Genomic DNA, 18,198 nt, shown 5'->3' with positions numbered 1-18,198 from the left:
GAGGCCCTACTAGGTTGATTGTAATTCAGTAGTGTCTAAGTGAATGTGCTTCCCGCAATAATTAAATAGTAAATGTAAATAGTCATTTACCTCAATGGGAAAGACATGAAATTGATTTCCTCTCACTAACCTAATTCAAAGGTTGTCTTGCTATTAATGGGGCAATCGCTCTGAGTGTAAAAGGGCACAGAGTAAACTATTACAGCCGGCATTACATGGTAGACTAGTTGAGGAGACATATAAACAAGAACGTGCTGAGAAACATTAAAAGGACTAAATCAAAGGCCTTGGCAAATACATACACATCTGTACTACTTTCCAACCATTTGGGAAGACAAACTTAATTGAGGTCTTTATTGGACAGTGGCTGTCCTCAGCTGGCCATGTGAAAACTGCAAGTTCTACAATAAGACGCCCTGTTACCTTTGCAGCCAAAGTTGGAGAAACAGCCTGACTTCTCTGTGCTTCCACCGCCCGGCAAAACTCAGAAGCTCCACTTTGCTCCGCAAATCCAGTGTCAGCGTCAAACCCCTCTAATCCCCTAAATTCTGGGCAGTCCTAGAGCTAGTCCAGCCCATCCATTCCTGCTCTGGTCCAGAGCTTTTTGGACCAGCGAGGTAAATGCCCAATCCAGGGTCCAGACTAGCCCTAATGCATGTATTGGTTCTTGGATCTCCAAGGGGCACTAATGTAGTTGGGAAAAGTCTGCGGTCCGTAGGTTTGTCTCCTCCCGGGCCCCCCCAGACTGAAAGGATTTGATCGGAATAGAGAATGACAGGGGGAAATAGAATGAACTTGTAGGTATGGATAAACTTACCAAGACTCAGGATCTAAAGGACTGGGGACCAGAGAGAGTCCCAAGCCCATCCACGTCTGGATATCTTCACCACTGTGTTCTTAGAGCCATACTGGAGATGGATCAAATGACACTAGCTAACGATATAAACTCTGGGTCCCAAACAGCCAGCAGCTAATTCCATAGCACAGGTGCTCTGGCTGATCCCAGGGGTGACGCATGGGGCACAGCGACCCTTGGATTACTCTAATGGCCTATCTTACAGACTGAGGCTCCTGCACCTCTGGTTGAATCGCTTATCCGCCACCTGGCTCTCAGTTCTAGGCCTTCACCGTGCCCTAAGCTGGCGGTAGGAATGAATATGGACATGGGGTGATTCTGATGATGGAGCCCCTGGAGGAAAACTTTCAACCAGAAGACTCCCAAACACAACCACTCTTCTCTGCCTTACAATGATATGCTTTCTGACATCAGTCTTACGCAAAGTATTTGAAGATTTATTATGAATTATAGAGAGCAACTTTGTTGTATGTACATTCATTTGCATGTAAATTCATTTCGAGTTTCCCACAGTAAGAGTATTACGTTTTTGTAAGTGCCTCAGCACCCCACCATTCCACTCAAGCAACATGCATTCTGGCTTATTTTAGAAGAGTTCTTAGTAGATTATATCACCGTGCCTTACTCAGAGCTGACTTAATAAATCTTTATGCTTTTGCTGGCTTGAGCCAGATGACTTTTTTGTTGACTCGTTTACTTTTTTTTTTTTTTTAATTTGAGTTGGGGAAAAATCAATTACTTTTAAATCACTGTTGTGCTTGAATAACATTTGTAAAGAGAATACATAATGAAATTTCTACTTGACTAAGGCTGGAAATCAGAGTCTGAGCTTTAAATCTTTTACAATTGCTTTTCAATCTACTACTTTCTAAGAGGTAATACGTAGAGTAGGTATCAAATTTGATAGTATTTATGCAAGTTTACCAGTGTGCCCTTTAATTCTGTATGCTTTACTCAAATACATTAAAATGGAAAAAAATTAAAAAGTCACTGTTGTGAGTAAACCCTTCAATTAACACAGCCCACACTGTCAAGGAAAATCATTATATTTAGAATACTGAGTATTAAATATAGAGCTACTGTGTGCCAGGCGCTGGACTGGGTACTTTAACTATACCTCCTTCATGCTTCTCAGGTATTTTATTCCAGATGAAATGAATGTTAAAAATGATCTGGAACTTCTTCTGCTGCGATGGAGTGACAGAAAGCTCTCTTGGCCTTCCATGGTAAAGCGGATGAAATACATATTTAAGGAAAGACACTTTTGAGACATTAGACAACAGGCAGCTCACCCAAGAGAAGGAAAGCAGCACAGCTGAGTGCCGTGATCGTCCTGGCTTCCTGCCTGCAGCCAAATGAGAACACAGTGTCTCCCTGAACCAAGGACAAGCGGACTTTGTGGGGGACGCGGTAGCTGCAACGTGTGTGGGACAGGCTCCCAAGGAAGATAGAGCCGGTCAGAAAAAGAGAAGCAGAAATGTGCTGCATCCCCTTGAGTTTGTTGCTAAATCCTACGTGTGAGTACGTTGGAACTCCATGGGCTTGGCAAACACCACGAAGGATGAGCAGTTCCCCGAGCTCCTAGAGGACCGTGTTCAAAGTCTCACAAGTCAGAGTGCAGATATTTCATTGGTCACCCAGTGCTTCGGTGGGAAAAGGTGGCACCTCAGTACTAGGGCATCTCTATCCCTAGAGAAAAGGCAAGCACAGACCCACTCCCCAAAATATAAAAACAAACCTTGGAAGGATCAGTCAGGCCAGCAAGTAACTCACCTACCTGCCGGGGGGTGGAGGGGAAGGAGGGGCAGCACTTAAAAAAAGGAACACAAGAAACCCAATCACTCAATAACTCAACTCACAATGACGGTCCATCCACACAAGGACCATTAGCTGTGCAAAGAAATAGGAATATGTGGCCCATAACCAAAAGAAGTATCAGTCCAAAGACACAGATGCAGAAATCACAGATGATGGTGAGTAAACAAGGAATCTGCTTGCTCAAAATGTGAAGGAAAACACGAACAAAGTGAGGATAGAAAGGAAAGATATAGAAAAGAACCAAATGGAACTTCTAGATATGAAAAATACAATATCTGAAATTAAAAACAATACTGGATGATTTTCACAGCAGACTAGATTCTGCAGAATAAATCAGTAAACTTGACAACAGCCATAGAAGCTAAACACATGGAGGCTCAGGAAAAAAAATTGTTTTAAACTCAACAGAGACTCAGTGACCTGTTGTACAATTCTAAGTAGTCTAACAGATGTAATTGAAGTCCCAGGAAAGGGGAGTGAGGCATAAAATAATATTTGGTGGAATAATGGCTAAAAATTTTCCAAATTTGATGAAACTATAAAACCACAGATCCAAGAATTACACCAAATCCCAAGCAGGATAAACACCAACAAAATCACACCAAGGAACATCGTGATCAATTTGTTAAGAGCCAGTAATCAAGGAAAAATCCTAAAAGCAGCCAGAATGAAATCTCTGCTTCCAAAACGGTGCAACAGAAATATGTTTCCTACTCCTCCTATAAGCAGAAACTCTCGACATTATACAGAAAACAAACATGAGAAGACTCTGAGGGGTCAGGAGGAGACAGACTGGCAGGGAAACTCATGACCCATGGAACAATGTGGCGGTGAGCTCCTGAGTTTTCTTCTGGCTTCTTATGTTCCAGACCAGATGCTGGAGAAACCAGCAACCCAGGAGTGCCCAAAAGTACATGGGAAAAAGAAAGAAAGAAAGAAAAAAGCCCCAACTGCATAACACATTTACAAATACTCCATGGATCAAAGAGAAAGTCTAAAGGAACCTAAACAAAATTGAATGAAAATGAAAATATGACATAAAATTTGTGGGACACAGCCAAAGAATTGTTTTCTTTAAGATTTTATTTATTTACTCTAGGGAGAGAGAGAAGAGAGAATCCCAAGCAGGCTCCATGATGAGTGCAGAGCCCAACATGGTGCACAATCCCAGGACCCTGAGATCATGACCTGAGCTGAAACCAAGAGCCACCCAGGTGCCCCCACAGCCAAAGAATTGTTGAAGGGTGAATTTGTGGCACCAAATTTTATACATGAGAAATAGGGAAGAGCCCCAAATCAATAATCTAAGGTGTCACCTAAACAACCTAGAAGAAGAGCAAAATCAACCTAAGCTGAAAAAGCGAATCTCATGAGGTAAATGTGCCATTGGATTGAGTGTCTAATTATCTGACAATGATTGGCCTAATTCACTCCACTTAGTCAATTAGGGAGCTTTTGAGTGCTTAATAGTTGGCCAAGAGTAAGTTTTGCTAACTCTTAGGTAAAGTGAAAGAGTATTTGGTACCAAGGTAGCAATTCAAGGAGGACAGGCAGCATCATTCCTTACGTGGTGGAAGTGAATATTTTACCAGACTCTTCCATGCCTGCTAACTCTCAGAATACTCTAGGTTCTTCTTAAGGGGGGAAGAAAGGTTCTATGATCAAAAATATTTGGAAAATAAACAAAGGCAAATAAAATTCTCTGCTGTACGACCTCTCAGAGCCTGCAGTTCCCAGACACCCTTTATGAATCTCCACATGGTACCATGCCCCAAATTTATTTGGCCAAAGATGCTTTTTCCAAGAAGCATCTCATGGGATCAGTGTTCTGTAAAACATATTAACAGCACAGATCTCCAAAACAACTTTGGGAACTGTTCTGTGGTCCTCTGCAGCCAGAACAGTTACCAGGGCTGAAGAGAAAGAGACATCTGTTGTTTTCAAAGACCAGTTTAGAGTGAGGTTAGAATCTGCTTCACGGAGGAGTCCGACCTCTCCCTCCAATTAGGGTGAGTACCGCGGAAGAGATGCCTAGGGATGGGGTGGGGGAGCAGAGGAGACCAGGAGGCAGGAGATGGAGGGAAGAACATTACTGAGAAGATCCTGACTCGGGGTGTTCAGGAACCAGCCAGGGCAAGGCTGGAAATGCTGGATGGGGCCAGACGGCTGGGGTCTCAACAATCATGATGAGGGCTTTGATCTTTTTCTTGAAAACAATGAAATACCAATAAGCAATGTTTAAGCAGCAAGCAACGGGATTAGAGATTCATTTCATAAGGTCTCCGCAGTGTGGGGAATGCGTTAGGGGTGAAGGCGAAGGGGTGTGGGGAGACCAGTTAGAGGCGCTGCACTCGTGTGGGCAGGACATAAAGGCAGCCCAGTATTGGCTCCAGGAAATGACAGCAACTAAGAGGTTCTAGGATTCTTCGGTGGTTGGATGCATGTAAGGGAGAAAAAGACGAGAGGACAAAATGAGTCCCTGGTTTCTGGCCAGAACAACTTGAGGTGCTAGTAATACCATTTATTGAGCTAGCAAACATTTCAGGAAGGAAGGGAGGGGACACTTGGGTGGCTTCGTCAGTTGAGCACCCCACATCCCGCTCTTGGTTTCAGCTCAGGCCATGATCTCAGGGTCCCGGGACCAAGACTCAAGTAGGGCTCTGCGCTCATTCAGGGAGTCTGCTTGAGATTCTCTCCCTCTGCCCGTGCCCCTCCCCACCCTCTCTCTCTCTAAAATAAATAAATAAATCTTAAAAAAAAAAAAAGGAAGGGAGAAGAAAATCTATACCTCCAGGTATCTTTGAGAGATACCCAAGAGCGAATGCTGATTAGGAAGTTGGAGATTTGGTAAATATTCTGGAGAAAAGATTGCATTTTACCTCCCATAAGATACCAAGATAAATTTCAAATGGATTAAAGAGTTGCATGCACAAAATTAACTCCTATGTTATTAGGATAATATAGGAGAATGTTTATAAAATCTTGATGTGTAGGGTTTTTCTAGCATGAAACTACAAGAAAAGAAAGCAAAAGAAAATATCAAGATTTAATTGTACAAAAATAAAATATAGGAAAACAAAACACTCCTATACATTTAGAAGGCAAATGACAGTAGAAAAGTATTTTCAACCTACGGAATATAAAATGTCATATCCTTACTAAAAAGGGCTATTTCAAATCAAGAATAAAGATTAACATAAGTGTTCGTTAACTGGGATTAAAATAAAAATTTAAAGTAAAAGAAAGGAAGGAAGGTAGGAAGGCCGGTTAACATAAATGGTAGAAAAGCAAAGAGGGTATATGAATAGGGAGTTTATAAAAGAAGAGAGACAAATGACCACACACTTATTTTGAAAGTATTCAACCTCACTAGGAATATCAAAGACCTACAAACCAAGACAACACTTAAAGGGTATTTTTGGCCACCAAAATGACAATTCTCAGCATCTCTATGAAGTCAAGGAAACAGGTGTCCCTGTACACTCTCGGTAGGAGTGAATTTGGTACAGTGTTTTTTCTGAAGAGCAATATGGAAATATGTACCTATTTTCCTGGACCCTGGGACTCCGGGAAATTAGCTCAAAGAAATAATCAGACAAGTCCACAAAGATGTACATACAAGAATACTCATAGCAATGTTGTTTACAATAGGGAAAAGTTCTCAACTCCCCCAAAAGCTGAATTGGCCATGTGTTAGGACAAAAAACATTTTATATAATGGCCTATAGGGCAGCCAGTAAAAATGATAAAACATTTATGATATACATGTATTTTTAAGTGAGAAGTAGGTTACAATATAGTAGGAGCAATACAATTCCTTTTTGAATTCAAGTATACACACGTACACACTATATGCTGTATGTTATACACACAGACCTTCAGGAAAATCTCTGGATATATGTATCAAGATATTAACGAGGGCTGCCTCTGAGCGGTGCAGTGCTAAGCGGTGGGGGTTTTTCCTATGGTCTTATATTTTCTAATCTTCCCTCCATGCTTTTTATGATTTGTGAGATAAAAATGTCTGGGTGGGGGGAAACACCCAGAAAGCTTCCCCAATATTATTTTTGCATCCATTGATGAGTATAAACGTCTGTGTGTGTTTATAAACTAGTCAGCAAAACAAAACCATCTGCGAATTATTTTCTGGAATGAGCCCACTTCTCAGTCCCAGGAAGACCCAAAAGGAAAAACACAGGATGTGACACAGATAAATAGAGGGAAGATCAGACGTTGCTTCTCCCACATCTTGACTGTTGGCATCTTCCCCAGTGAAATCCGCCAGGGTTTGGTGGGGGGGAGCGCAGCAGCTCGGCAGGGGAGAGGGGAGCAGGGATCCGGGAGCGGGCAAGGTGCTCTCCTGCAGCTAAGTCCCCACCTTCTTCTGTGAGCACTCTATATGTCAACCTTTCCCAACTCGCAAGCCAGAGTGACCCAGATGCTTCTGTTGGTTGAGCAAGCCCTGGAAACCTCGACTTGTCCTACGCTCTACATTTCAGGACTCTTGGGTTCTGATGGAAAAGCAAAGGATCGACCTTTTCTACCCCAGTGGTTCATGGTTCCTTCTGAGAATACAACAAAAATGGGAACCTCCTCTCAACAGATACACACCCATACAATGTTTCACATCCAATTTCAGGGATTCAAAACCTCCCTGAAGCCCACAGCGTAGCAGGTGATCTAGAAGGATCCCTAGTCTAGAAATGACTCTTCCCACTCAGAGCTCAGGGGCCACCAGGGCTTCTCTTGCAAGCAGCCCTGCCCCCTTCCCCCTGCCCTCCCAATCTACTGCGCTCTTGGCAGTTTTCTCTCCCCATCCCCCACACCTCCAGCGTCTGTACCTTCACTAACAAGCACCGCTGACGCTGGAGTCACTCCCTCACTGCCCACCACCACCTGCCTTCATCTTTCAGTATCCTGCCGCTGTTGCATCTTTCCGTAAAAATAAATGTGGTCACCCAGTGCAATTTCTAGAAAAGATGCATTTGATCCTTCCTTTCCCCTTCAGTGAACACTTAAATTTCTCAGCTGCTGGCGTAATGGCTCATTGCTTGTGTTTCAAAGCTGCGGTTCTGGAAACGTATAGCAATGACCATCTCAGCAAATCTCTGTACCAAATGCTGGCTTCAGAAGAACCTCCTGCAATGACAACACAGCCAATTGTTTTATAGATTTTTGTCCAAGCGGTGCCTAGTCGCATTTTGCAACCGTTTTCGTATTTTGCAATAATGTATGCATAGAGATTTCTGAGGTTTTTTGTTTTTGTTTTGTTTTTGTTTGTGTGTCTGTTTTGTTCTTAACAGCTGCCATCTTCGGGATTTGGGGGTAGATTTGAAAACTCAGCTCCCAGCTCACTTGCCTGTAAACCCGGGTGCGCAGACACAGGTGCCATTTAGGCCCTCGCCGTCACAGGTGCCTCCGTTCAGACAGCTGACGTTAGCGCAGGGGTCCTTGTACGACTCACAGTGTATTCCTGCGGAGAAACAGACGCAAAAGGGGTCACTCGTTAAGGGATCTCCAGCCCCCATGGCCTTTAAAAGCCAAGTGTTGGGACAGCCCAACAACTGTGTGAAGGCAGGTTCCCAGAGGCACACGTGTGTGCGTGAGTGTGTGTGTGTGCACACCCGTGTGCCCACTCTTGACTGTCGTGAGGACAAGCCTTATGAGGACACAACAAATCCATTCTCCGCTTTTAGGTCCCACCATTGTCATTTATCTGTACTTTCTCTGGCAACCTGTCCCAAAGTCTGGGGAACAGCAAGTTAGAAGCCCGAGAGATAATATTTATCAGAATGTTTTCAAAGTCTCCAGAAGAAACAGAAAATAGCCAGACATCCTTTATAAGATATCGATATAATTAATAAGCAGCCTCCTGATGGGAAAGCTGAGGAGTCAGATATTGAAATGAGCTCTGCTTCTACTTTGGGGAACTGCAGAGCAGAAAGGGAGCCACGGGGTACTTAGACTTTATTCTAAAAGACCAAATCCGATCATCACGTACCAAAGTTAACGTGTTGTGCACTAGCTTTGTCCCAGACCCCCGCACCGGGCTTTGCATCTCACTGGATCTTGGCAACAACACTAGGAGACAAATAGCCTTATTCCTCCCCCACCCCCATTTTACAGATGAGGAGACCAAGAAAAAGCACGTGAGGTCACAAGGCTGGGGGAGGGGCGCAGCTGGGATTTAAAACCACCAGCTATCTGAATCTGAGTCTGTGCTTGCTAAGTAGTTTGCTGAGAATGAGCTCAGACTGGCTGTGGAAATGTACGAAATTCCACAGAGCTCAGCACCCATTTCACAAAAAGTAGGCATTTTACAAATCTTTACAGCAAAAGCAGTTTCCCATGGGTGTAAAAAAAAAAAAAAAAAGTTTATGTATGACTGTGTGTATGGAAACGTAGGGCTGAGGGACTGAATTATTTTGGCTTTCACATCAGGGATTTCTGTATTGGTGGAATTTTTTTTCAATGAGTAATTATTGCTTTATAATTTCCTAAAAAACTTTAAAAACCCAGTGTTATTTGAAAGGTAAGATTTCTGCTGTTGTTTCTCTGGAAGGTCAAGATAGATGAATGGATTAATCTCGCCTCTCTCTCTCTCTCATCCCTTGCCCTTTGGAGGGGAAGATAGATTATATTATATTCTGTATAAGGATGTGTATAGGGATACATTCACCCTTCCTGACAGCCTCATGAAAAACAAGCAGAAAGCAAATAGTAACGGAATGGTATTTACTCAATTTGCTCTCCACTTCATTACTGAGCTCATCTGGTGCAAAGGACTGCCACACCCAGTGACTCATCATTTAGTCACTGAAATTATTCTTGTTGGGATTTTTGTCTATCATTTCTTTTTCAGTGTCTTAAGAAGTCGGGCTCAAGAAGGAGGAAAAAAAGTGTAAGAGGAAAGAAAAACAGAACTGCCTATCTGTATTCATACTAACAACCTCTTTGAGCCTGGCAAAGCATTTAGAATGGATGGTTTTTCATTCCATTTTATCCTTTGCCCCTCATGCCCATCCCATGAATAATAGTCTGCCAGATATTTTCCCAAAGGGCCTTTTAGGTCCTTGCCTGGCTTTTCTCCCTGCACCTACCACCCCGATCCCACCTCCTCGGGCCTGCTGGGACGTGGCCCCCTAAAGCCCCATCCAAGCTCCCTCCCTGTCTCCAGTGACTGGAATGAGCCTCCCCGACTTTCACGGTCCTTAAGTAACCCAGGCAAACCAGGTGATGTATGAGATCAAACTAATTTAAAGATGTGCATAAAACTGGTAATGTTTTCTCACTTGGGTGCGTACAGCCTTTTCACCCAGAAGCTTCTATTTTCCCACTGATTCCCAAGTAGCACGGGCTCAACCAAAAGAATAAAATGCAAAACAGTCTTTTCTGCTTCAAAGTGTTTATCAAAAAACAAAGATCTACATATTTTCAAGTTCCCACGGGGCTGATCACTGGAAACCAGGTGACAGAAAAGGCTTTCAAATGTAATGGGAAATACAGCTATGACCAAAGTTCAGAGATGCCTGGAATCTAAAAAGATGTCCATTAGATCTAAAGAAAGAAAGACCAGAGATGATCTTTACTGGGTTTCTAGTAATGCATTAGCCAATGAAGCCTGCATAATATTAATACAATGAATATATTAACACACACAGGACCACATTTCTCAAATGAGGCAGAAAAGCAAATTGTAGGTTAAATATTCGAACATCTTAACCTTAAAAGACTTTGATAAGATAGATTAGGTGAAAACACCCAAGATAATAGCAATTTCGATCTTTTGGGTGTTTTTTGTTTTGTTTCTGGCAATAATTTTATCCCTTGTTATTTCTCTTTTTCAAAAGATATTGGGTCACTTGAGATTGAGAATTTTCTGGCAGCAAGATCGGACAAAAGCTCATCTTCATGGAAACATGATGGCTATGAAGCAAGATGGTCTTAAAAGTCCCCAGTGAGCACTTGGTTTCTATATGCCAAGCCTTGCTAATCCCTATATAAAAACTATTTGTCATATCGCTCAGCTTGTCTTTTTTTTTTAAGATTTTATTTATTTGTTTGAGAGAGAGAAAACACATGAGAGGGGGGAGGGTCAGAGGGAGAAGCAGACTCCCTGCTGAGCAGGGAGCCCGATGCGGGACTCGATCCCGGGACTCCAGGATCATGACCTGAGCCGAAGGCAGTCGCGTAACCAACTGAGTCACACCCAGGTGCCCCTGCTCAGCTTGTCTTAAGAGCTGAACAACCACGAACTGGAAACCTTGAATACAGAGAATAGAGAGTCATGAACACTACTGATGTGCCAAGGAGCCTCCTCTCAAACCCTCCTTCTCGGGCCCCCTTCCCCAGGGGCCCTGAACACTGGCACCCCGCTGAGTGTTAGGCGTCCATTTCCTCTGACAAGAATGCCTTCCTTTCCTTCTGCCCAGGCTGGTCTCCCCCTGGCACATTCTATCTGTCAAAGCCTAACTCAAATGCTCTTTCTCTGGAAAGCTGAACCTGAGTCTCCCAAGACAGAGCTCCATTTTTCCACCATTGTGCGTTGAGAGCATGCTGAGATTCGCACTGTGTACAGAGTTCACTGTGTCAAAGCATGACTTATCTGTTCTCCTGTCTGATCCATCTCCCCTCCCCCAACAAATCTCTGAGGTCCCTTAGAGTAGAGGCCATGATTTAATGCATGGAAGAAATTCTGGGTGTATCACCAGAATCCTGTCTTTTCAGGAGGGGCGACGGTCCGTGTACTTTGGCTGACACACAGGTAGGACTGCCAGAGGAGTGAGAAGCCATTCCAAATCTGCCTCAAAAACACCCTATTTTGTCAGGGAAAACCAGGTCCACACTTCAAATTAAGTCCGTGGAACGACACATGCATCACCCATTGGCAAAGGACGTAGCACGCACTATTATGAAATTTATGTTTAGTCTCAAGCAAAAATAAACTGTAATTCAGTCAAAACTAATAAAAATTCATACTTTTCATATTAAGGGATAGAGAGGCAATGTTTCTGAAAAGACCTCTATTCCAACAGGGCTCTGTATAGAAGTTAATTTTAGAATTAAAATGAGCAAAAATTCAAAGAGGAGCACACCAATTGTAAATCTTTGTTGCCATCACAACTTAGTCGTGATTAGTGTTTTGAAAACCGAAAGTCACTATTTTAGCTCCAGGAAAATTAAATCAGGTAAAGAAATTAACTCTATATGTTCTTTGAACTTAACATTCATTTTAAGACACCATCTTATTTTATTCAAGCTTATTTCCTCCACAAAAACTTTCCCAGTATTTCAACCATCACAGAGGCCAACCCCTTCTAAACTTCCTTCCCCTCAGAAATGACAACTGACATCTCGACCTTGGCCTCACTACTTCTTTTGTGTGTGCCAGTCTCAGTCCGCTCCTCTGGCTAAATAATAGCCCAAAAAAGGAAGAAACCCTGACTTATCCATTTTTGTATCTATCCCACTATTGGAGAAGGGCTACATACACAAAATATCCAGAAATTCTTGTTCACTGGTTACACAGAAAAAAGCAATTTGGGCAAACAAAGTGTTCTCATCTTCAATTACAAATTTCTGTAGACTTTTAAAATAAACAATTAGGTACAATGTGATCGAACCTATAACCCAGTGATCTCATTTCTGAAACCCAATCCCACCCCCCCAAATTCAGAAAGTATAAAAATTATATGCATAAAGATGTTCATTTCAGAACTGTTTATAACAGCCTCACATCAGATGCCACAAGGGAATGGATAAATATTCCCCTAGGGGAATATTACATAGCCATTTAATATAGAACTAGTAAGACTTCCTAGTAAAATCTAAATCAAACATACTACAAAAGGAAGGTATGGGAAGAACAATATAAAAATTATAGGTATAGTCCATTGTATCTGTGAAAACATGGATATTTAAAAAGGACGGAAACAACAGAGATGCTTACTGCTCTTGTATTCTGTTGAAAACTATGAGATATCTCAAATTTTCTCCTTTCCAAAAATTGTATTATTGTTGCACTGTTTCCATAATTAAAAATTGAAATATTTTCTTTATAACTTTGGCACCAAAAATTCCAAATTAGTATGCTGTTGATCATGTAGTTTGTCCTACTAAAATAAAAGTCAACAGCATATGGGGAAACTTGACTTTTTGACAATATGAAGTTGTGAACTAACCAAGGTCTTAAAAGTCTTGCCATGAACTAGCTCTGAGCTAATTTGGAGGAGGGATGAGCATTTCGCTATGTCCAAAGGGAGGTCACTCCAAGTCCCTCCACGCATTTTGCTTCTAACAATTTCATGATCTACAGTGGAAATTTTCTGGGAAAACATTCACGTTGGTTTCCTTTATTTAATCAGTGTGTTAAGCAGCAATTTCAATCCAACTGAAGATGGCTGTGGAGCACTTGCCTTTGTGCAAGCCACCACATCAAGAGCTGCAGAGAATTAATGGGAGGAAAAAAAGAAATTTATATAGTCTCCGCCTTTCAGGAGATGATGATTTAGCCTAAGAAAGAAGGAATTTCTACAAGGTTGACCATCAGTGTCACAGCAAATACAGAGACAAGGTTGGGAGAGGTCAAGGAGGGAGGTGTCACATGCTCGGGGACCCAACACTGCAGGCAGTGGATGCAGGGCTGGGTGACGGCAAAGAGTCGGGGGGAGAAGGAGGGGACAAGGAAACCCTGGGGACCAATGACATTTATGGTGTCCGGAGGGCAAGGATTCGGTGAGGGCACGGAGACAAGAGTCAGGGCACAGGAACGGAGCCGCAGGAGGAAGCTAAAGCAGAGTGAGTTTCAAGAGGGAGCCAGCGGTCAACGGGGCAAGGAAGCAGGAAGCAGGAACCCAGGAACTGGGAGTCAGAAGCTGGAGGGGTAGGCTCCGGGATCTCACTGAAAAAAGGCTTCAGTTAGGTCACCGCGAGATCCATTTTAGCAGAATGGTGTGGACAAGATCCAAACTGAAGAGGATTAAGAAAAGAATAGGGAGCCTGGGTGGCTCAGTCGTTGAGCGTCTGCCTTCGGCTCAGGTCATGATCCCAGGGTCCTGGGATCGAGCCCCGCATCGGGCTCCCTGCTCGGCGGGAAGCCTGCTTCTCCCTCTCCCACTCCCCCTGCTGGTGTTCCCTCTCTCGCTGTGTCTCTCTCTGTCAAATAAATAAATAAAATCTTAAAAAAAAAAAGAAAAGAATAAAAATGTTACAAATTGAGATGCTATCTATAGCAACTCTAGGGAAACTTGCTTGTAAAATAAAGAGGAAGAGAGAGGAAGTAAGTAGAGGAAGACAGAGCCAATGAAAAGTGTTTTTTTCCAATTTACATGGAATGTATTTAGAAGTTTAAAAACATTTCTTTTCTCTACTACTTAGCAGCCCAATCTCTCCAACACCATTTATGAAAAACAAAACAAAACAAAACAATTCCTCCCCATTTATAGCAATTTCTCCTTAAGAGTCATACATTATTACAGATGATGGTTTCTGGGCCATTATTCAGTTTTGGTTAGCTGTCCATTCTTGCACCCATAACACCTGAATGTAGTAATAATAAACAAATAATAATAAAACACCTGGCAAAAGCTCCCCCCCCTTGCTCTCCTTTTTCAAAATGTTCTTAGCGATACTTGCCTGACCTCCTATTACGCACATTCTTTTTAGAAAGTCATATTCACTTATTTAAGTTCTATTTTAACATAAAACAGTAAAGACCACCACTTAAAAAAATGTATATGTAAAGTAAGAGGTTCAAGTCTCAACTCCCACCCTCAACACACCACCCACCTAAGTTCTAACTCCAGAGGTAAGTACTAGTCAGGACTTGCTGCCCACCTGTCTGGTAGGTTCCCGAGTTTATGCCCACAACCTACATGTAAATATATGTTCGGGGAAATGCTTCCAAATGTCCATCCCCCAAGGAGAGATTGGAGGGCATGTCTTAGCTCCCTCCACCTCTCTCTTACTTCCTTCTACCACCCAACAACACTCCCTCCCCACCACTCTTACTTTAGAAGTCTGACCATTTACGCTGCTAGGCTTTGCCTTCAGGGGTCTTACTTTAAATCTAAACCTAAAGGTCTCTACACATATACCCAAATTAAATGATCACTTTATCTGCCCACTGGGATGAGATCTTTAACAGATGGGTATGTCTTCCAACCCTTCCCATTCCCACCCCCTTCAACTCATGGATTTAGTTAAGATGATAGGAAACTTGAATGTGGTCATTTAAATTTTTCCTTAAGAATGGGTATGATGGACACACCCTAGGGGGACCCTCGATGACTCACACCCTTCCCTTGCGTGTGAGCTTTGAACCAAGAGCATCCAGCAAAAGTTAAGCGATTTTGAAGGTGCAGTTAACGTCCCTAATCAGTTCAATTTGTGTTGATCTCAGGTGGGCCAGACCTAATTAGGTGATATTTTTAGTGGGTGCAGTCTTCTCTCCTGAAGTGAGAGACATGAAACAGCACAAGCTCTCTTTCACATCCCTTTCACTGCTACCTTTCAAGGAGCAAGCTGCCATGAATTCTACAGCCACAAGGTTATGAATTCTGCCAACAACTGGAGGGAACACAGAGGTTGACCCTTTCCTATTCAAGCCTCAGATGAGAACTCAGTTCAGCCAACATCCTGATTCCAGCCTTGTGGAACCCCAAGCAGGGAGTCCACGAAGACATGCCTGGACCAAAGGAACCGTTAGCAACTAAAAGGGTATCATTTCAAGCCACCACTTCGTAGTGATTCATCACACAGCAGAACTAATTGGTAAAGCAGGTGTAACTTGTTTTCAGAAGACTTCTCTTCACCATTAAATTACCGTCCACAATCACTTTAATATCATCTATTTAGGTTTATCCCTGCATTTAAAGGAGTCTGTTCAACGCTCTTCCTGTTCTCTATCTTCCCCTATCTAGTTATATTTGTTCTGATTTAGGTCCAGCTGAGTGAGAATACTTTTTAAAATGATTTTCTTGGAAAGGGGACATGGTGTTATGTTTTCTGTATCCTTAAATGTGCGAAATGTCTTTCTTTTGCCCTCAAATGTAAAGACTACCTGTCCTTTGCACTGAGGAGCCTGAAACAGTGCTCCACTATTGCTTAGTTTCATTACAGAGAGGAGAAGGTCAGTGCGGATTTGACTCTTTCTTTTGTATGTAACTTGCACTCCCTGTTGAAGACTCTTATGAACAAAAAGACTTCTCTTCATCCTTAGATTTAGAAATTTTACTAGGAAATCTCAAATGGTGTATCATCTCTTTCATTAACCCCTCTAGCGTTCTGCAAGCCCTATTCATTCTATTTGAAAACCAGTTTTCTCCAGCTCATAGACTTCTCCTTCCAGTAATTAGTTGATTCTGGTTTTATTTCCATGTGTTCCTTCTTCCTCTGAGCATCCACCATCCAGACGGAAACAGAGCTCCTGGATCTTCTCCCCACATTTCCTATCTTGTCAGTCAGGATTTCCCTTTCCTCATATTTTCACTTCCACCACAAAATAGTTCCTCTTTTGGCTTTTCCAGATCCAGATTCAAGTTTGGGTAATATATATTACTTTTTTCACTCCCTCCCTGGAGTGGTTGGAGTTGTTGGTTATTGTTGCAATTTCATTTTTATTTTCTAGATTATTTTCCCTTTTTGATTTGCTGAGACAGGCTCCCCGTACTGGCCAGGGTGAAGGTTGCCAACGTCAGGCAGAGACAGATGCCGCTGGAGACTCCCCTCCAGTGCTAGACAGGCCGGCCAACTGGTAACCCTGTATACTAGGGCACAGAGTGGAGGCCTCCCAGTTTGGGAGGCTCAGGGCTCTCCAGGAATGAATAGAGACCATTTTCTCTCAGCCATACAGAAAATAAAGGACCGGCTCAGCCCACCTGTGCAGTTATATTAGAGGGCAGCCAGTCTCCATGAGATCTGTAGCTACCCCACCCCCCAGCTCATTAGGTCACATGGAGCACATTCACAGCATATACTTCCTCTTTGTAAACTGAGGGTGCTTGGAGCTCTGCTAGCCATTGATTCGGTTCTCCCCTAACCTTGTGGTGTGCAAAGGCTCCCAACACCTGCATCCTCTCCTTGAGAATCCATATCCTCTGGTATGTTGGGATATCCTCCAGAGTCACTTTCCTTCTTGGGTCATCCCTCACAGAGAGTCAGTAACTGATGGAGGCAAGTCCCAGAAAGACAGAAGGGGCGGAATTTAGAGTATATATAGAAGGATCAACATATGTATCTGTGGCTCATGGTGTGTAATTGTATTTGTTACTGCTTAGGCACGAGAGCCTGAGCAATGCCTCAAAGATAGGAAAATTGTATCATCAACTGAAGAACTCGGAATTTTTAATTTTCGAAGCACATCCACTACTAATTTTGTCATTGAAGAATTTCAAAATGTCAGTAAACATCACTGTCTTTGCTTTATACTGACAAAATAAAGACTGGTCAGCTTAAGAGTTTACTCCCAGCTCAGCAGGAAGCCCGTGGCACGATTAGGCTGAGCTACTTAGGTCTCCTGACTCACTGCTCCTTTATTCTTCTTTCCAGAATTGATCAGACTCCCTATTTCTCAATACTCTGAAAACCCTGGAATGAAATCCACATGAATGAAGCCAGCCCATCTGCCCTTGCAGAAATGGTGGACTTTGGCTCTAAATGGGCATCACACTGGGAGAGAAGAAGCAGATCTACTGAACATAAAGCAAACACTTGGCCCAGCCTCATCCCTTCCAGCCAGAGAGACCAGATCAAGTTCATCCATGTGGCCTACACACCCTGAAGGCCCACCAAAAAGACCACTAAATAACGGTGGGTCCATCCAATGAGAAAGAGCAGCAGCTGCAAGGCCAGGTTACCAGGCAGATGGATGGTATCAAGTAAGCAGTGCTGGGAGCCAGAGGTTAAATGAAATGGCTATAAATAGAGCCCACAGAGGCATTACAAAAATCTAAACCCAGCCCTGAAGTTGTGGCTTAGAGAAATGTGCGCAGCAGCTGATAAACACGATTTCCTGGCGTGGTGCCGTCCAAGGGTGTCTGGGCTTAGAATGGAGCCACACCATTGAGCCCACTGGGGAGGCAGAAGAAAGGGCATTAGGGACACGCTGGCCGGGCTTCTGAGGGACACCACTGCCACCTCACAGGGTTATTGGGAGGACTGTGTGAGTTCATGCACACGAGGGCTTAGAACAAGGTCTGCACACTATAAACACTCTGTCGATGTCGGCTGTTTTTCCAGAGTGACTTTGACATGCATCCACTCCAATGAGCTAACATTTCCCTTGCAACTGACTCATTTAATGAGAATTAACTTTTTTCCAACATGTGAGATTCCACCTGCGTCCTCCACCAACAGCGCAATATCCTGTCTCTGCCCAGCGAGCCCCACAGCCCTGTCCTTCGATCAATGTCTGACGGGGCACTTAGGCTCACTTCTTACCATCGGCTTTGTACACATTCAACAGAGAAAAGAGCGAGGATAGAGGAAGAAGGAAAGGGCAGGAGAGAGATTTTTCAGTTTATCCA

The 18,198-nt window shown here is 43.1% G+C and overlaps 1 protein-coding gene across 1 annotated transcript in view; it reads right to left on the bottom strand.

Moving 5' to 3' along the window:
* DNER (delta/notch like EGF repeat containing) overlaps positions 1-18,198 on the bottom strand; it is a 295,345-nt gene that overhangs the window by 17,052 nt on the left and 260,095 nt on the right. Inside the window, exon 10 of the mRNA XM_028105280.1 lies at positions 8,034-8,147. Within this exon, the coding sequence (XP_027961081.1) occupies positions 8,034-8,147 (114 nt within the window). The remainder of the gene's footprint in view (positions 1-8,033; positions 8,148-18,198) is intronic.

The sequence above is a fragment of the Eumetopias jubatus genome, unplaced genomic scaffold (genome assembly GCF_037043125.1).
Source record: "Eumetopias jubatus isolate StellerSeaLion01/CBP00866 unplaced genomic scaffold, mEumJub1_p1.0 scaffold_3, whole genome shotgun sequence".
Taxonomy (NCBI): domain Eukaryota; kingdom Metazoa; phylum Chordata; class Mammalia; order Carnivora; family Otariidae; genus Eumetopias; species Eumetopias jubatus.
Note: the sequence above shows the minus strand (reverse complement) of the source record. Positions and strands in the feature narration are given on the sequence as shown.